General features: G+C 35.7%; 1 protein-coding gene across 5 annotated transcripts in view; it reads left to right on the plus strand.

The window, feature by feature from the left end:
• ZNF385D (zinc finger protein 385D) overlaps positions 1 to 21445 on the plus strand; it is an 857219-nt gene that overhangs the window by 744476 nt on the left and 91298 nt on the right. For 4 of the 5 annotated variants that reach the window (XM_079114281.1, XM_079114284.1, XM_079114283.1 and 1 more), the window contains one exon: positions 3332 to 3442. The exons of the other annotated variant lie outside the window; for it this stretch is intronic. In XM_079114281.1, coding sequence (XP_078970407.1) covers positions 3332 to 3442 — 111 coding nt within the window. The remainder of the gene's footprint in view (positions 1 to 3331; positions 3443 to 21445) is intronic. 5 annotated transcript variants of the gene reach the window in all.

Below are 21445 nucleotides of genomic sequence, written 5' to 3' on the forward strand. Positions count from 1 at the left end.
GATAAAATACAGCACCCCTTCATGCTCAAAACACTAGAAAAAAAAGGGATAGTGGGAACATTCCTTAACATTGTAAAGGCCATTTATGCTAAACCCATGGCTAATATCATTCTAAATGGTGAAAAACTGAAAGCATTCCCCCTAAAAACTGGAACAAGGCAGGGATGCCCTCTTTCACCACTTCTATTCAACATCGTTCTTGAGACTCTGGCCAGAGCAATTAGACAAACCAAAGAAATTAAAGGGATACGAATTGGGAAAGAAGAACTCAAACTATCCCTGTTCGCTGATGACATGATTATATATTTAGAGGAACCTGGAAATTCCACCAGAAAACTCTTAGAACTCATAAGTGAATTCAGTAAAGTAGCAGGTTACAAGATCAATGCCCATAAATCCAACGCATTTTTATACATAAGTGATGAATCTTCAGAAAGAGAAATTAGGAAAACTACCCCATTCACAATAGCCTCGAAAAAAATAAAATACTTGGGAATCAATCTCACAAAAGAGGTGAAAGACCTCTACAATGAGAACTATACAACACTAAAGAAAGAAATTAAAGAACACCTTAGAAGATGGAAAGATCTTCCATGTTCTTGGATAGGCCGAATTAATATTGTCAAAATGGCCATACTACCTAAAGTGCTATACAAATTCAATGCAATTCCAATTAAAATCCCAATGACGTACCTTACAGAAATAGAGCAAGCAATTATGAAATTCATCTGGAAGAATAAGAAACCCAGAATAGCTAAAGCAATCCTTAGCAGGAAGAGTGAAACAGGGGGTATTGCAATACCAGATCTTCAACTCTACTACAAAGCAATAGTAACAAAAACGGCATGGTATTGGTACCAAAATAGAAAGGTAGATCAATGGTACAGAATAGAGGACACGGACACAAACCGAAATAAATACAATTTTCTCATACTAGACAAAGGGGCCAAAAATATGCAATGGAGAAAAGATAGCCTCTTCAACAAATGGTGCTGGGAGAATTGGAAATCCATATGCAACAGAATGAAACTAAACCCATATCTCTCACCATGCACGAAACTAAACTCAAAATGGATTAAGGACCTCGGAATCAGACCAGAGACCCTGCAGATTATAGAAGAAAAAGTAGGTCCAAATCTTCACCTTGTTGGTCTAGGATCAGACTTCCTTGTTTTGTATTTGATTAAGAGACAGGGTCTCACTGAGTGGCTTAGTGCCTCACTTTTGCTGAGGCTGGCTTTGAACTCGTGATTCTCCTGCCTCAGCCTCCTGAGTCCCTGGGATTACAGGTGTGCACCACCACCCTCGACTTTAAACTGATTTTTTAAAGTTGAGATTACAACACTGGACTGAATTTAAACTGATGAAGTATAGCTAACTTCAACTCATTAAAAAGACAGTATGATAGAATTCAGTAAGTGAGGGAGGGTATCCTATTATTTGTATATACCTGGAAGTGACTAGAAAAATGATAGGGGCAGCCTGAGTTTCACCCAGAATCTGGGCAAGGATTGATATGAGATGATAAATTCAAAGGGGAAGTGGACAATAAAAATGATCAGACCCATGAGTTCTTGGTCACTGTAACTGGTAAATAGATAGCCTCATGCTTCCCACCTGTAGGCATTTAATAAATGCTGAATGCCATCATTTTTGTTATTGCTGTGGTTTACAAGTGTACATCAAAAGTGCCTCAGCGGGCTGGGGATATAGCTCAGTTGGTAGAGTGCTTGCCTTGCAAGCACAAGGCCCTGGGTTCAATCCCCAGCACCACAAGAAAAAAAAAAAAAGGTGCCTCAGCAATCTAATGAGGAGGTGTGAATGCAGAAGAGACAGAAACTTTCTTCTACCTACCAGTAGAGAGAGCCTGGGAGCCAAAGAGTCCCAGTGACTGGAAATGCACAAAACCAACTGGAACTTATCAATGCCCTTTCTGGGGGAATTAATGAACTTAATGTGGAGCACAAGCTAAGTATCAGTCATCATTTCTCAGACATATTCTTAGCTTTTCAGTGTATGTGTCAAGTTATTTCTGGGTTATTTCTGGGCTGTCTCAAGTTTTGTCTCATTATAACTTTGAATCAGATAAAAATTTCATAATTTTGTAGGCCTTCAACAGAAGTCACGGAGGTAGGTAGGTAGGTAGGTAGTAGGTAGGTAGGTCAGTAGGTAGATAGAATTGGAATGTTTTTGCCCCTATATGAAATGGGTATGTTGCCAACAATGACTGTAGGAGTGTGAGGCTCATGTTAACTTTTATCTTCACATGCGTTGCGACACATAAAACATAGTAGTCAACATCTATTGATTACTTAATGCATACAGAACTGATTGTGTTAAGTAAGTTTCATGAATTATCACATTTAAACCTCATCACAACTTTGAGAGACTGACACAAGAGGATTGCACGTTCAAGTCTAGCCTGGGCAACTTAGCAAGACCCTGTCTCAAAATAAAAAAAATAAAATGAACTGGGGATGTAGCTCAATGGTTGTGCACCCATGGGTTCAATCCCCAGGAACCAAAATAAAAAAAAAAAAATTTAAGAAAGAGGATCAAAGAGGTTGCAGAAAAATTAAGAATTAAATATTTTGACATGACTCTAACTCTTAAGAATCACAGAAGTGAACCATAAGATAGAGCTTAATGAATGGACATTAAGTTTTATCAGAAGTGGATTACAGACATTACATTTTGTTGCTTGTCCTATTTTGGGATGGAATGGAGTGAGAGAACAGGCATCTGACAAAACACTCTAAACTACCAAAATAAGTCCATAGGATATCAGTATATATTAGATGGTCAATAAATGATTGCTGAATACCTTAAATAACTCCATATGCATCAATTCTTGGAAAGTAGATTTGTATGCTTATACATTTGGAGGCTGAAAGATTCAAAGCATAGCATAAGATTAAAGTTGAATAATACTATATTTATTTTCATAGTTGCTCAACAGACCAAGTCTGTTTTAAAGTCCATTCGGGGGCAATGGAATAGGTTGCTGACATTAACAAGAACTCTAGTTTTGATAAACCTTTAATTACACTTAAGAACTATCTAACTGCAAAAATTGTTAATCCTAAATGAGAAAAGCACTTAGTATGCAGACTCTAATGGGTACATTTTTCATTTCCTTATCATACTGAGCTTCAGGCTTATTGTTATCTATTTTCCAAGAGAGTAGAAATGCCTTTTCTTAGAATAAAAATGGTCTTTATAATGTGAACAGTAGATGGAAGCTGTACAGATTGGCTCTTTAATGAAATAGGCAACATTCCAATGGAACTGACAAGCTTTATTTCTATTTGTTGTATTTTTCTCATTACAGATGGACCCGATTCAGAAAGCTGTAATAAATCATACATTCGGGGTTCCTCTTCCTCATCGAAGAAAGCAAATCATATCATGCAACATTTGCCAGTTGAGATTTAATTCCGATGTAAGTTTATCATTTAGTATTCACTAAAAAAGAAATGTATTATGCACTTCTAATCTTCCAGGAGAAAATATTTCTTAAACATTTTTCTCCAGTAACTTGGCATGTCAAAATCCAAAGATGACATTTAACTCCATATGTGCCTTAATTTGGGGGGTCATTATATTTGGTTGTTCTCTATAGAGAAATCATACATATACAGTCTTATATACTTGATTTGGAATGATAAATGTAGATAATAGGTTTGTTTTGGGAGAACAGTCAAATTTTGGACCAATGAAGTATTCAGTAGATGACACCTCTGAAATAAGATACATACCAAAACATATTTCAAGGCCAAGAATTTATCTGTAAGCTCTCTTAGCCTGCCATAGAGGCCCCCAATTCCAGATTAGTTCTGCATTCTGGATTATATTTTTTAGAGCTCTCTGATTAGTATCCTAGGAGCATTAGCAATTTAATTGGGAATTCTAAAGACCTCAAGTCACTAAAGCCCCCAAAGAATAAAATGTAAGTAGAAAACGGAAGGGAAACATCTGAGAACCTGACCAGTGATTCACAAGTTATTCACACCACGTCTACTTTTGATAAGAACCAGGTGGATTCTGAATCCATCACAGCTATACTAATTTCAACTTGTGGCCAGTATAAAAAATCTTCACGATCCCTTTTGCACCCTAAAACCTGCTTGGGTGTGAAGTTGGCCTTAAAAAATGCGGAAGAGACAAAGAATGTTAGTTTGCAAGGAATGGGAATTGGACACCATCCAGACCCCATGCTATAAAAATGGATCCCCTATCACCTTGTCCTAAGTCGACAGACATTGTGGAGATGTCCAAATAGATCAGAATGCCAGAGATTATTAAAACTATCAGGATTTAATCTCTATAGACAAACAGGTCTTTTAGATGCTCAGGTGATGAAATAGAATATGAGATAATAGGGTATCGGAAATAGATATAGCACATAAAAAGTGGCTCATTTCTTCTGTGAGAACATTTCATTCTGTTTTAAGGATTGCTTTTGTCTTACTCAAAGCTATAGTGCAGTCAAAACATTCCTTCTGTTGACTTTAAAAAGAGAAGATTGCTTGCATGGTACCTGTCTTAGTCCATTTGGGCTGTTAGAACTAAATATAAACTGTAGAAATTATTTCTCACAGTTTTAGAGAAGTCCAAGATGAAAGTGCTGGCAATTGGTGTCTGACAAGGGCCTGCTGCCTAGTTTATAGATGGCGCATTTTCACTATATTGTAACATGGTGGAAGGGTAAGGAGCATTCAGGACCCTGTTCATAGAGGTCCCCATCTTATTTGTGAGAGTTCTGCCCGCTTCCTCAAAAGCCCACCTTCTAACATCACCTTGGAGGTTAGGATTTCAACATATGAGCTTTATTTACAACAAATAAACATTATAAACAAGAATGTAATATGACATAAAAAATACTAATATATATATGCTCGTCTTATTTCCTTGAAAAGAAGGAGTAGCAACTTCTTTGGCTTATGAAATTTTAAGGTGGCTCAGGGCTCCATAGGTATGTGTTAGGGACAATGGGCTTCTGTCCTCACAACTTTGCTTTCATAACTGCCTGGCATGTGGTCAAATTTTTCTTTCACCCCAATACCTGAGTACCCGGTCAAGTTATTCAGGAGATTTGGACTAATTGATTTGAGTCATAATTGCTTCAAAAAATACAGACACACCCCTATACATATTACAGCCTTTGACCCTTGACTGCATGGATACCATGTCTCTCTCTGCCGTACCAAATCACTACACTCTTAGTGTCTTGGAAAAACACCAATTTATTAACTTGTGGTTCTGGAGGTGAGAAGTCTGAAATAGATCTCAGTGATAAAATCAGGGTGTTGGCAGGGCCCGTTCCTTCTGGAGGCTCAAGGGGAGAATCTTCTCCCCTTGTGTTTCCATCTTCTAGAGGCCTCACGCGTTCCTTGGCTTATGAGCCCTCCAAGACTGCAATGATGGGTTTCCACCCTCACCTGTCTTCATTCTGCCTCTCACTCTTCTGCCTCTCTCTCCCACATTTACAGACTTGTCCTCACGGTGGGCCCACCTGGATGATCAAGGATAATTTCCCTATTTAAAATTCATCAGATTGGGGGCTGGGGAGATAACTCAGTCGGTAGAGTGCTTGCCTTGTAAGCATAAGGCCCTGGGTTTGATCCCCAGCACCAAAAAAAAAAAAAAAAACAAAAAACAAAAAACATCGGATTAGCTACCCCAGTTTCATCTGCCAGTCTAACCCAGCCCTTGTCCCATAACATATCCTATTCACAAATCAGGGAGTTCATTATTCAGCCTACCACAGATACTTCATTTAGATGTTTGAGTTAGATTTGAACTGAATGTCATGACCACTTGAAATTGTCAGGAAATGACTCAGTTCATCTTCTTTGGGCTATATTGTACACACTGGACACATGAATTAATCATCCTTATGATTTTCTCTGTCTTGAACCTTGGATATAAATTCATCATGGAGTGCTTTTTTAAAGTTATGGTATTTTTTAATAGGAAGATCCAATGTTGAATTTTTCAATGATTAGCAACATTTCAGTTGTCTTGCAAAGAAGGCATGATCATTACAATATAAGATAGATGAATGGAAACTTGGAGTAAAAATACCCTGGTATCATCATTATGTAATAAGAACTAATGAACTAGACATAATAGATCAGTTTACTTATTGACTAGTTATGTCTATAAATACTAATTGTATAAAATATTTAGATACTTAATGCCAAGATAAATTTTCAATTTATCTATATATAGGAAAATTATCCCTAAATAAAGGAAGATCAAAATCTAAATAGACATAAATATCAGATTATTCTAATACCAAGAAGTCTTTTAATCTCAAAACAAATGTCCTTTTGTTCTTTTCAGGTAAATCTGGATTTTGTTGTCTTGTTTATATTTTTAAACCTAGAATCAGTTTGGAAAAAAAAACAACCTCTATGCTTGGTTTAACCCTCTATGACATAGGAATTTATTTTGCCTTATAAACTTTTTACATTTCAAAGTTTGTTCCCCTTCCAATAAAAATAGTAGCTTGTATTCTTTTCATTTCTGAATCATGAAAAATCAATTTCTTTTCCCTCTAAGCCTTTATTTATTTTTTAACCCTTCACATTATAAACTCTGTAGTTTGGTGTTTTGCCATAGCTGTATCCTGTATGGTACAGTTTCCATTTTTGACCCTGCAATTAGCTTTTAAAATGTTATAATTTATACTTAATGCATTTAAATCAGATTGCCTTCTGATACAGGCTTTTCTTGAATAAAAAATTTTTCCAACTTGCATTTGAAACCTACATTGGGTTATAAAACAAACCTTTCAATTAATGACTGAAAAATAGTAATTTGTCCCATTATTTTATCAGCATCTTAAAATAAGTATAAGTTACTGTGTTAGTAGATGTGCTTTGAAGGACAACTTATAGCAAGGCCAACATGAATATAAGATTATTAAGTGAAATACAGAGAATGAATATTTAATCATTTTTTTATAGAGTATAAAGTAAGATCTCAGGCTCCAAACTAAGAAATATAAAATTCTACCTCCTGTTGTTAACCTCCAGAATTTGGTAATTTTGGGGAGGCAAAAGAGACCTTTTGCCAATTTCACCTGCACAAGTTGAAGTGCAGAATGTAGAGGAGTTGTACAAGGCCAAGTGTCCAGTAGCTGGCTGGGCAGCTGGACACTGGTTTATTTCTCCACTGTTACGGCTCATTTGGTCAAAGTAGCGAGATGCATCCATTCTGAATTTCCAGAGGATGTTACAACCACGGCACAGATAGAGATCTGTGTTTTTTCTATTCAGTCCCACTGTCCTGCAGAGAGGCCCTGAGTGCTTCTTCCCATATGGAACTAAGGTCAGAGCTGTTGGATGAGGTCAGAGCTGTTAGGATGAGCATATGGATGAGGTCAGAGCTGTTAGGGAAGGCAATTCATTGGCTAGGGCTTACTTGCAAGGTGTCTTGTCTCCTCTCAAATGATTCACTCATATTCAATCACACAATTGAAGCACAAACATGTTGAGAGTTTAAATATAAACTCAAATTACTGAACTACATATATGGTAATAATATATTTATTGCCGAGGACTATCAAACATTGATTTCTTCTGGGAACTCTTTGATAAAGCAGAAGGCAAAAACCTTACTGGAAGAGAACCTCACTGGGAAGTCTCTGACACTTCTAAAGGGAGGTCTTTGGAATCGTCACCAGTATTATTAATTTTCCAAGGATATTATAAACTAGAAGCCATTATTGTTTTATAATTTTGAACTCAGACATTGAAACTAAGCAATGTATCTGAATTTAATTCACACCTCTTAATTTATAACAACTAAACAAGTGGTTCAGTTGGAATGAAGATGCTGGTAGCATTTTTTTTTTTTTTTCTTTTCAAATGACCAAATAAGAGAATTAAACTTTCTTATGATAATGTCTTAAGACATCTTTTAATACTTCAATCACTATTATTTGTGGGGTTGATATTTAAAGAAAATGCTACTTAAATGGGGAAAAACCAAAAAATAATGGTGTTTGTTTAGAATTAAAGAACTATTCTCTTCTTCATATTTTTTTTAAAAATTTCCTTTCTGAGCGTGATTGAATTTCATAAAGCAAAATAGGAATTGTTGCATCTACAATTTTTTTAGTTTTTTTCCTTTATTATTTTATTATTTTTTATTATTTTTATTTAGCTTTTAATTTTTTAGACTGCATTTTGATTCATTGTACACAAATGGGGTACATAATTTCATTTCTATGGTTGTACTGTTACAGTTTTTAAATTGCATATTTTTTTCCTCAAGTTATAAATTGTTTTTAAGGTGTACTGCAATTTTCTGAATATTTCTTGCTCATGTCTGGCAGTGTCTGCAGTGTAAGAAAATGCCCATGCTAGTGCATTTTTCTCACTTTTTATTTAATATCCTAGGTAAAAGGTTCCCAAAAATGTGTGTGTGGAAAGTGCATGTGATTTCACATCTGGAGGGCAGGCAGATAATCCATCAGGATTGGACAGTTTATTGCCTGGAACTGCCTTTTGATTGGTCATATGTCTCTGGGTTCTTCTTTGAACTTACTGGTTCCACAATCTTCTAAGTTAAACTGACTATCCATACCTTTCAGTGATGCTGTAAGAATCAAAGAAAATAAAAATGACATGTAGGCTATCGATTATAAACTATGTCATCAATGAATATACAAGATCATTTTTATTGAGTGAGATAACCTTAGTTATTTTTTCTTTGAGATTAAGTTTTTAAGAAATATCAAAGTCTGAAAGTATCTTTTTTTTTTTTTTTTTTTAAGAATTTCCAGGGATCTACTCTGTGTTTAATGTGTTTGTATTTAGTATGTGTTTCTGTTGATATGAGATACCCTTTCCTGGTATGTCTTTACTTTTTCAAATGTGTAGGGACAGATAATCCCTGGGAAAGATATATCTGTTAAAAACTCTCAGCATCTTTAAGTCCAGGGTTTGTGGTGTTATGTCCCAAAAGGTCTTCTGAGGGACCCAGTTATAAATTAAATTTTTAGGCATCTTTGAAACATCTTTTTCCTAATAGAGTATGCTCTGTTAGTTCACAGGACTCAGTTATTGGAAAGTTCAGCCTGTACATCATGGCCTTCCTGCTAGGGAAGCAGGTCCATTCACTTGCTTGAGAGAAGAACACATCTGAGAATCTGAGGTTGTGGATCCCCCATCCCACCTGGGGGTTAGTTTAGGAGAGTTTGCTGAGGCACTATAGGCTATGGATGTTTGGACTATGTGACTGGGAGGTCTCTGTTGAAGGCCTTATCCTCTAAATGTGAATTTGCACACGTTTTGTCCTTCAACCACACCAGCTTCTCCTTGAGCAGAAGCTACAATTGGGTCAGAGAGTCTTAGAAAACAAAATTTGCACAGATCAAGCAAGAAAATTGGGACTGGCTATTAAAGCTTTCATGGGAAAGTATGAGCCAGCCAAGAACACAGGTATCTATAGAAATAGTATGCTTCTTTGGCAGGATTTTAAAAATAAAACTCCAACTACTGGAATATTTCAGGAATCTCTGATTCAGGAATTACGACTCCGGAGACTGATCTGGGGATTGAACAAAAGGAAAAGAAAGCGTGAGAAAAGAGAAATCCATACATTTTTTCCTTATTCTCAAAGGAAAACAAAATTCACTTTTCTATCAATTTCTAGACATGGAAAATTGAACTTCGAATGCCAGGAAAGTTGAGTTTACATATAAGGAATGAATGTGTGTGTATAGAACCTCTGGTAAGCAAAGGGATACCTGCATTTCTACTGAGTACTGTGAGAAAGTCAAAGAGCTGTTTATAGTAATGCATACAGATGTCTTTCTGTTCATTTTAGATTTTACAGATGGAGAAATCAAAGACCATAATATTTTGTTTACCTTTTCAAGGTCCCTAGGCTGTTGAAACATCCAGGGGGATAAGAAGCATGGCTCAGAATTCCCAGCCTAGAGCTTTTGTTTGTCATTTCAGGTGGCATGCCTTAGGGGGAAATTTGATACCTGCATTTGACATCAGCTGATAATTTTCAATGGGCACAGTTTAGCCACTTATGTTCTTCATACACTATAGAAATTAGTCAAGGGTGGATTCCTAAGTACACAAACATTTCAAAATTGAAAGTCACTTAAAAAGCATTATTATAGTAGGTGTTGAAGGGGGCAGGAGAGAATCTTTGTTGCTGCATGCAGGAGTTTCAGAAGATGGTTAAGATGGAGAAAACAGAAGGTAGTAGTGAAGCAGTAGGTGTGTTTCCAGTGTGCACTGAAAGTTGTCCCTAGGAATTCTCCACAAGTCTCAGATATCACTCAGTAAATGGTGAGCGGATAAGTGAATGAAGCACTCCAGACGAGAAACATTTTTCCTTATTGCTATGACAAGAAAATGAAGGTAGAAACAAGAATATCTAAAATGATGTTTCAGCTTCACTGAGAATCACTTAAAATAATTGCTACATTTTGATAAAAATGAAGCTTAGGGTTTCTTTTCCTTGAAGCCTTATCCCTCTGAAAGTCAGGATTCACATCTTAAGAACTGATGTCCTGAAAACTAAATGTAAAAATTCCCATCTTGAAATGGAAATGAAGAAGTGGGGTTAGATTGGAGCGTGGCCTATAAATTGATTCTTACAATTCTGAAAGCTTGCTTTATAGCAACCTCTGAGTCTTAGGTTATTTTGAGGGGGGTGGAATTCACTTTAGCCAAACATCCCAAATTTTAACTTTATGACTAGATTTCAGTGTGTGCCACCAAATGCATCACTGATTGACAGATGTAGTCTTTATTAACCATGGGATAAAATTCCTGATGTAACTCAGTGTGCACAAATCTTTTGTTATACATATCTACTAAAAGTTTACTGTGTCATGTTGTATCTCTTTTGAAAACTATATGAATTTCTCCAAGAATTACTAGACACTAACAAAACATATGGAGATCAAAAGAAAAACTGGATTATTGGTCACCAATGACTGGAAGTCACAGGGATAAACTTCTCTCATTTCTTTCTATAAATTATCAGTTTATCAAGACTCTTTGCCCTTTTTGTTATATTTCATTTTAATTTACTTGAGCATCCTATAAATCGCCAGTTTCACCATAGCCCTGAAACCTAGGACATTGGAGAGATTTATTCCTGGGAAGAGGAGCAAAGGAATTTGAGAAAAAGGCAACTGATATCAGTGTCTGCTCTTATGTCATTTTGATTTTGTGGCCATTTGTGTTCTTCCCTTCCTAACAGTTGCTATTCCGTATTGCCTCTCTTCTGTTGAATCCTCTCCTCTGTATTAATTAACTAGAGTAATTATGATAAAATGCCTGTACCCTTTCCAAGTATCCACATGGCCAAAAATCTCTATATAGATTAAATGAACCTATCCCTTTATTTAACCTTCTTCACCTTCTTATGGTGATTGGTTTAGGAGTGGTGATTTGGATTGATACCGGGCTTAACGACAATGAAATTGTACCAGACAGGCTATAAGTTGCTCTCTGTGTGTGGATTACATTGCCAGGATTTCTTGTATGGCTTCAGATCCAGAACAAGACAAATGCAGGCATCCCTTCACTTTCTAGGATCTCTGCATAAGCTAGGTATGATTTTAGAATGCTGTATTTACACCATACCTTCTGGCCCAGATTCACCTTTGTGAAGCCTGCCAAATCTTATTTTCAATGCAAAATACTGCCCCTGGGGTCTGTTGTCTTGGTCCAAATCTCTGTTTCCCTATGAATTGAATCCGTAGCAGTAAAGGTTGCAATCATTTGGGGAACTCATTCCTCAGGTGGAGGGAATGGAGGAGGGCAGACAGGAGCCTGGTATGCTGTGAAAGTTCAATTCTCCGTGTTCAAGTGTGATTTTCAGTGATACTTTGAGACGCAGAGAGATCTTTTCATAATCACATACGTAACATTCGGCCTATGTGGTTACTCTTTGTAGGACATAGAAGAGCTTTTAAATTTCTTATATAGGAAATCTGTGGAGATTGATGTATGGTAAATTCGTTCTTATCGGCTTTATCGGTGTATCGGGGCGATCTGCACAACTTTTAACCTTCTCCTAGACTCTTTTATAAATAAGGTTTCAGAAGGTAGTCTCTGAACAGGTTTTATTCATTTCCCAAGCAGAGCTTATTTTCTCTGCATCAGTGAACTTGTCATGATAATCAACTTTTTTGTCCCAACCATCAATCACTCTTGATTACAGCTGGGGAGAAGTTCTGTTCTGTTGATCAGCTCATCAGTGCACATAATATTACACCTGGAGGCCAGTACAAATCATCCCTCCATGGGAAAAGCATTTTCCTTCAAGGTTTTTGTCAAGGGTCTTATCATTTACATTTGGGCCTCATTGAGTTGTCATGTCTATCTTTGACTCCATCTCCTCTCATTTAAAATATTCTCCCAAAATAGCTCTCGCCATTTGCTTGATTATTTATACCATATTGTTATTATTCTGCTCTTGCCTTCTTAATTCAAAAGAGTAGCTCATAATCGATTTTATCCTTATTATCATATTAACTTTCTCCAACCTTTAATGCAGATATTGTAGAAATTAAAATCATAGGAATGAGAATCCAATGAATATTCAGTACTTCTGTAAAAGCAGTTTAGCATATGTTTTACTAGACTGTTTGCAAGTCTAATTTTGTTGATTTTTAATGGTTTCTTAAGTTAGGTTTTTGTTTTATATTTTGGCTTGGGCAAGGGAATATTTATCTTTTAATTTTCATTTTATTTTAAGTAACACTAACTAGCTAGCTTCATGGTTTTAAGAGACATTGAGAAGTAAATATTTTAAAATCAATTACTCAAAGTCTGCACTGCTCTTACACCATCTATCATGTTACATATAGTAAAAATATTTCCTATTTCTCTAAGCCACCTCATGTTAAAGCAGTAGCACTTTCAGAGTAGCTACAAAAGCAATGATAAAACATTACCAATGTAAAATATTTATTGCATTCATAATGTATTTAAAATACATATATAATCAAAAGCATTTAATATGTCCTTTGTATAGTCCATAAAGATCTTATTTTTCTCTCCATTGCATTTTGTGATATTTTTATTACTTTATAAACTCTGAAACAATAATTTAGAGAATCATGAAAGATAGTTTAATATTTAGAGTGCAAAGTATAAAGAAAACAGCATAACATGAAATTACAGAGTAATGTGGACTTGATTAGAAATCATGTGTTTCCATTAAAAGGCTTAATTATAAAAACCTAATGTTTCTTTTATGGTTGCACTTCTATGGCAGTGATCTACTTCTTTTTTCAAGTAAAATAAATAGGTCAACAAAAATAGTGCTTTGTTTTCATTTAGCAGTGGTGTTTAGATATTATTGGTTCTTTAATCTATGAAACAAAACTAGGGCAAGTGGCAACAATGAATGAGAAAGCGATTCTTATAGAAATGAGTAAACCACACAGCACTGAGTAGGATTTCAGTGTTTAGAAAAGCTGGGCTAAAAACTCAAATGAGTTCACTGATATCTCCATGGTGTTGAATCTTTCCAGGATCGGAGTTGATCAGTTTGGTCAAGGGGTGCCTTTGTCTTTATGTGGGTTTAAAAATTAACTAGAATATTTGATTGCACCCACTTCTGTTGATCCTCATTAGCATTCAATTGACTGGATCTTCACAAAACAGAATGGTTCCATCTTTCACCCCAGAGAGGTAAATGCAGTAGTTTGCCACAGGAACTTGTCAGCATAGCCTAGAGTACAGTTCTTACACTTTTAAACAATAGCTAACCGTTACCTCTTAATACTAAACTTCAGAAATCAAACCAACAGAAGTCGCAATGTTTGTATATTTATAAAACACTAAGGAAAGATATAGAAGGAATTGGACATTACTTTCCTCTGTGCATATATGATTATACAACCAGTGTAATTGTGCATCATGTACAACTGGAAAAAATGAGGTTATAATCCATATGTGTATAATGTCAAAATACATTCTATTATCATGTATCATTAGAATGAATAAAACCACTCTAATTCTCATTTTAAAAAACAGACTGGCTGAAAATTTTTACAACACATTATAGAAAGTCTGATATGAAATGACAGGTCTTTATTTTAAATAAATAACTCAGACGACTCTCTTTCCCTCTTGCAACTTTTTTCCTTCTGCAGATGTTAAGTTCACATGGTAACTCCATTAGCAGAAAATGTGTGGCAGATTTTGGGTCGGATCTAGTCACTAGAAGTTTGACCTTGCCATCTCTTCTAACTTGAAAAAGGTTGTCAATCTTTAAACTGAAAAATACCAAGAATTAAAACCTGAATTTTAAAGGTTTCAAAGTCTGAAACACAGACTTTATCAAAGGTTATTTGTCATACAGAACAATTTTTGTTTTTAAACAACTCATACAGCACTGAAAAATGTTAAAAGAATGAAAGCTTATATGTCTCATGAAGGGATGTGTTCTCTGAAAAAAGGGTTCCCAACTCTGGTTTACAGAAGAAATACTTCAGTACAGGGAGATGGTAACGGATGGAGCTAAGTTATCAATGTAAGTATCCAAATAACTTCCGCATTTGTATTTTTGTCTGAAATGTCCCCAATTCCATACTCAATCATTTCCCTGCTCTCTCTCTGTCTTTACTTGATTAGCTGATACCTCAAACCTAAAATGTTCAAAGTTCATGCTTGTGTTTTACTCTTCCAAAATTTATCTGTAAATAGTGTTCTTCTAATGGTCACTGTGATTGTGAGGAGTCCAGGAGATTGGCCTTGTCCTAATTGAAACCTTTCCATCTCTGCCACATATTCATGTCGGTTAGTGATATAGGCAGCTTTGTATTTAAGAAAACTGGGGATGGCCTATGATGAGACTGGGTCAGAGAAGAGCAGAATGAAGCAGCAAGCATGATGGGTGGTACCATCTTGTTTTTCCTTTGTATACGTTGGCTCAGTAACAGGCAAAAGTGACTAAGGGGCCTCACGTTCGAGCTTGTAGACGAATACCCAAAGTTAAATTACTCAGACTACAAGTTTTTCTCTGCTGTGTACAAAACGAAGATGAAAAGTCTCCAAGTAGGTAAAACTTCCCTTTTTAATACTTCAGTCATGGGAATGATTTCCTCTTACTCTTTTTGATAATTCCTTTGTGGATTTGAAATTCTATTGCAGTCTCCATGTCTAACAAAACAACAACAGACAGAAACACTTTTCTATTACCATACCTCTGGCAATTATCACGAGATGAGGTCTTGATAGATAATGCTCAAAGCCCAGGTTTCTTCAGAAAATAAGCTCGTAACAAGCAGGACTGAGTATTTTCTAATATTTCATTCAATTGAAGAGAGAAGAATTAAAGGTGTTCACTGATTCAATGAAGTCTTAGGTGCTTCTTCCCAGACATCACAAAGAGTTCTAGATATGTAATTATATCTCATTACAAAGTGCTTCAGTGAATTGAGAATTGGTGTGAACCCAGATACTCAGAAGATATCACCTGAAACATAACCTTCATATTTATCTCATACCACTTTTACTTAGTTAGAAAGGAGAATTGAGGAAGATTTAAACGCCTAAACCCTCTTTCTAGAGGTCACCAAAACCCCCAACAGGGGCAGTTGCTCCAAAGGAAACAAACCCAACTGGCAGCTAAATTTTTCTTTCTCCATAATACTAGAGGGCATCAGGAGTTCCATTTGTGAACTATTGCTTCAAAAGCCATCCATCACTGCAACAGTTTTCCCATAGATTAAGGACCAGATTTGCATTCTAAATGATTTCTTCCAACAGCTGCTGTAAGAAAACTTGGCTGTAAGTTAGGAGTTTGCATTTGATCATCTGCCAGTGAAGATCATAAAATTCAGCTTGGCAATGAAATTTAGGGAAAGAGGTCTCCTCAGCCCAGCTGTGCTTATCGGAGCTAGCAGCATGTGTAAAAGTAGTGTTCCCGCTCCCTATTTATCTGGGCAGCACGGGAGTGATTTGCTGCTGATGGAAGTTGACTTTACATCCAGGTTTTTTTTTTTTTTTTTTTTTTTTTTTAATGAGAAGAGCTGAACCACCTTTTGTTGGGTATTTGAGTCAGGGGAGGGAGGCATATTAAAACCTGTTATAGTAGCCATCTTAGAGTGTTGAGGGAGAATAATCTTTTTGAATCTTTGGATGATCCTTGGATAAATCGCCATGACCAATGCTTCAGTTTTTTACTGCTTAGTCCATCGTGCAAATTCAGATGAGAATGGAGTTATTTTGAGCTTACTGTTTGCACCATTTTCATGAAATAAACAAAGAATCTTGTATTAGGATTCAGCACTTAATGTGTGATTTTGAATAAGTTTCTTTTTTCAAACTTCTACCAGTCTGGTTCTTGTACAATGAAGAAGATAATACTATAAGATGGTTCTGAGTATTAAAGAGGGCAAAGCAGCAGATTCACAGTGGGCATTCAATGTTAATTTTCTTTCCTCCTTATGTTTGATATTGGCATGAAAATAGGAAGTGTTTTCATATTCAGTATCTTTCCAAAATTGCAGAGAACCACAATTCTTTTTTCCTCAATAGTATAATTGAGGATTAATCGAGTTCTGTCAATGTATTCCATCCTTTTGGCCAATTTGACCTTCCAGGAGAATTTTAAACATACACATTGAGTTACTTTTTTAAAACATAAATGATATGAGTTAATTCTGGAAGCAATTTATAGCTTTACTTGGTAACTGACAGAATGATTCTGGGCTTTCTCTTTCTTCTTTTCTAATCCTAAACCAAAAGATCTCTTGTAATGCAGGCTTGACCTAACATTTTTTTGAAAATGGTATTCAGTGAATTGCTGTTGAGCTACCAGACAGTTGGCATTTTGAGTCATATAGTGGATAACAGATGCGCAGCTATAGGTATAAATAAATTTATATGCCATTAACTGATTCACCCAAGGTTTACCTCTCCAGGATTCATGTATGATGGGAGTTCAAATGTGTAGTGTACCCAAAGTTCCTCAAAGGGAACTGGCCTTTATTTTCAAAAAAGATGGTTAGCATGGGCCAAAAAAACATTTCCCAACTGTTAGGCAGCTGCTTGGTACTTGTGATTTTCTAAGTGGGGAAAAGTTTCTTGTGTCAGCAGTTCATTCGACAGGTCAATGATGAAGTGACTTCCTCCACCCATGTTAAACAGTGAAGTGCTTATTTCCTAGTCCACTAGAAAGATTTAGAGCCACAGCCAGCAGTGCAAGGGCCACCTGCTCTTTTACTTACTGGTGTTTTAGAAGTACATCAGTAATTTCAGGGACCTGTGATGGCTTGTGGCCTTGTTTGTCACTGTAACTTTATGCATAACTTGTCAATTTATGGCAGCGATTATATCCATCTTCACAGAATACAAACCCAGGGTTTGAATCTTTAACCCTCAGATTTCTGGACCTGGCTGAGACAGTTGCATGAACTCTCTCCAAAATCAGAGCCAAGTGGTAACTTTGACTGCTGGATAATGAATTTTCTAGGCTGTTTGCCTTTGTAAAATCCTTTGACTTGCTACCTGAAGTATGTTTTTTAAATGTAGCACTGCCTAGAATCTTGTCTGACCATCAGCAAGTGCTGAATGAACTCAATATTTGCTGAAATGAATTGACAAGGGACAAATAAAAATGTGAGAAAGATAACTGTGGAAGCTGCTGGATATGTTTTCATTTTTAGTATTTATTCAGCCTACTATATTTTAGATAACTGACACATAAACTTTTATACATATGCTGTTTGCATTTGTTTGGGGTATTGGATTTAGATGATTCCATTTTTAAGTATTTTTTGTCAGGCTTTTAGAATTCATACAGGAGGTACAGCAAGAAGCAAACCAAAATATTTCATTTTTAAGAATATCTTAAGATCTCATTATCAGAAACCCTCAGTTTTTCAGGTAAATGTGAGTTTGAATAGACCAAAATTTTGCAACCTGAGTCATTTTTTATTCTGCATTCTCCTTGCACACATTCATCTTTTTGGGTACCTCTGCCCCAACTGCTGATACCTTATGATGGACATAGCAAATATCTAGGTTTCTTTGTTGCATAAACAATAATAATACAGAAGTCTAAAGGTAGGATGGCTCTAGGGTTAATAAAAAGAATTATCTAGAAATCCTCTAAAAGTATCACAACCTCCATCAAGATTGTTCTATGTGACATAATAATAGCAAAATCATCAGCAATAATAGCTGAAATTATCATGTATTGTGAGCATAATTCTGTTAAATTCATGTTTCCTTTAATCCTTATGACGCCTAGCTCCCTGTGGCTAGGAATTGGATCTCTTTTGTTTTTATCTTTTTAACCCCTAGTATCTAGCAGTATTGAGAAAATGGCATGGGATTCTAGCAATATTTGATGCAATAATGAATATGCATTGTTTCTTCTTTGCCAATGGGAAACTTGGTATTTAGAAATATCTGTATTTCCCCACGTCACAAAGTGGAGCTAGGATTGGAGCCCAGGTCTTCTAACCACAAATTCCATGTATTTTATTAAATAAAGCCATAACTCTATAACCACCACAAAAGGAAAGATATATCTTTTGGCAATTGGAACTGCGGTTTAGTTTCCTGTTTCTGAAATGCCTAGAGAAAATGTGACATGAATCTGAATTGCAGAGAAAATGAAGAAGTGAGAGTTAATACTGTGTTGACAGTCAAACCAACATATAATTTAAAAAATAAAATCAACCAGAAGTTTTGCTTATTTTCTGACAAAAATATAGATCTTGCATATATTTTTAAAATAATAAATCTATGCCATGTCTTTATAGGGAATGTTAATAAGAATTAAAATATTCAAGAAGGGGATAAAAGCATTTCTCCAGCACTGTATATCTCAGACCCTATTCTTTAGAATGTCCTATGATAGAGACATATGATATTTCAATGGAAAAGACCTCAAAGAAAATCCCTTTCTCCATATTTTCCTCTGAAGTCTTAAGCATCTCCAGAAATGCCCTCTGTAACCATCTGAAGAGGGACCACCCAGTAATCCTTGAGCAGAAGGATCAAGAAGTTGAGAATCAATTTCCTTTCTCCTTCTAGCCCTACTTTATAGCAGAGCACCTTTCTTTATTCTGTTAGAGGTAAGAATCATTTCTTTGCAAGCCCTTTTAAGAACTAAGCTATGCCCATAATATTAGTTTGGAAAGATCTAATGCCTTGACAGGAAGGAAGTCTTGTGTTAGGTAAGCACATACCACAAGTTTAACTGCCTCCAGAGGCAATTCATTTAATTGCAATTCATTTAATTGCATTCATAAAGTTTTCCTTCAGTCACTTTGGATGGGAAACAGGAAACCCTTCCTTCCCTATCTCTTCTTGACTTCCCGTTTTACTCTTCTTTTGGGCTATTAAATCCCCCAAGAGTGGTTCTCTCTGAGCTTCTTCCAGAGCTGACTCTGAATTGCTGCCTTTCTTTTAGGTGGAACTGGAGCAGGACTTTAGATCATGTATCTGCTGGACTCTGGAGAGAGGACAGCATTCTTAAGTTCTTAGAATGAATGAAATACCCACAAAGCAAACTTGTCTTGTTCATGCTGAGGGTCTCTTTTAGCATAACTCTTACATATATATATAATAATTTCTTAATCCTATCTTTCAAGAATACCAATATTTCTCCTTCCATTAATGTTGCAGCTGATTAAGAGAAGTAGTTGAGGTTATCCAAAGCCCATGTGTCTGGAAAATCAGTAGAGAAAAAGCTATTCCTTCCACAAGTGTTCAAACAGGATAAAAGGTAGGTCAATCAAAGACCTAGGACTTTTCACTCACATTTGGTTTTTGCTCAAGCAGCTGAGATTTTGCTTCCCTAATTTAATTTTCACAAATAACTTTCCTATTATTATTTTGCAAATGAAGAAACTGAGGTTTGGCAAATAAGTAAACTTGCTCAAGTCTGTGGGTGGACAGCCAAAACCAAGCCTCAGGATCATTAAATCCAAACCTAGTTTCACTTCATTTTACTTAAAATAAGACTTATGAGCTAATGCTCACCTCAGCTTGTAGACCTGGGATAATTATCCTCTAAATTGTGTAAAGATTTATATAAAGATTTATACCTTCTTTGTATTTACACTCCTATTTCAAGGAAATGTCTCATCTTTTTCACTTGAAAATAGAAAAAAAAATGAATGTTTACCAAAGGGACTTAAGATCCATAGATAAAATTCATGTAAGATTGGAAAAAAATAACCACAAGATCAACTCTATGTCTTCTGAAAAAAAAAATATAAATGTAAGTATAAAACATATATAATATATATATATATGTTTAAGGGAGTAGAGGGGAAGGGGTATGTGGGTAGGAAGGATAGAAGAGTGAAACAGACATTGTTACCTCATGTACACATATGACTGCATAACCAATGTGATCCTCCAACATGTATAATCATAAAAATGAGAAATTATACTCCATGTATGTATGATTTATCAAAATGCATCAATAAATTCTACTGTAATGTACAATTAGAACAAATAAAAAATTTAAAAACATACTGTATATAAACATATATGTAAGTATAAAACAGTGTACTCATAAATATATATATTTTTAAAAAGGTATGAGTGAACTTTTTTTTTCCTAAATGTAAAATGAGAAAGGATAGACAGGAAAAGTGAAGAAGTCTCAGAAAGCTGTAGATTTGAAGGATTCCTGAAATAAAAGTAGTACTTATTTTATGACATGCATTATATTAAGACCTTGAGGCATTTCCATCAATCATTTGCTGGTTTCCTTAGCAGGATCATTTGATTTATTTTGTCAAAGTCAAATAGGACACCAGAAACTGAAATCCTATTGTGCTGTTGCAAGAAACCTTAACTGGCTTTCATACAATGCTGAAAAAACCCAGCAGTCACATTCTGCCTCTGGTTTCAGGTAGAGCATTTGGAAAACTGGTTATGCAAACCATACCAAGAAATGATAGTTATCAAGAATTTACAAGGGATTATATAGAAAAACAATTTGGGTCTGTCCAGATCTGTGGACTAACACCTCTTCTAAGTATTATTTCACTACAGGCTATTGAAAAACATATGCAGAAAAACCCGAAGAAAGATATGTTGCATTCTTGCTTTTCTTGATACCATGAAACTTGTAGATTTTCAGAGTACTTTGATGGTCCATTTAGACAATGAATAGCTACATTTAAGTTTCACAGACATGATTGTGCCCATCTGCTGCCCTCTCTCTCTTCTTTGCCTTGATTGGGAACTCTTTGTTTATGTAGTTTTAGAGCATAATGGTGGGTAGATGCCATTGTTAATATCAGGTAATTCATTCTACTGTACAAATCAATCAAAAGATATATTATGGCTATAGCAAGCTAGATATTTAAATTTTGCTCAGCTAATATACAAATTAAGTGTTCTTGATCTATTTGTATATCACTTCTACATGGTGATTCGGGGATGCATGCCACTCTACTTTGTGGGGTTGG

The sequence above is a fragment of the Sciurus vulgaris genome, assembly GCF_902686455.1.
Source record: "Sciurus vulgaris genome assembly, chromosome: 16".
Lineage (NCBI taxonomy): Eukaryota > Metazoa > Chordata > Mammalia > Rodentia > Sciuridae > Sciurus > Sciurus vulgaris.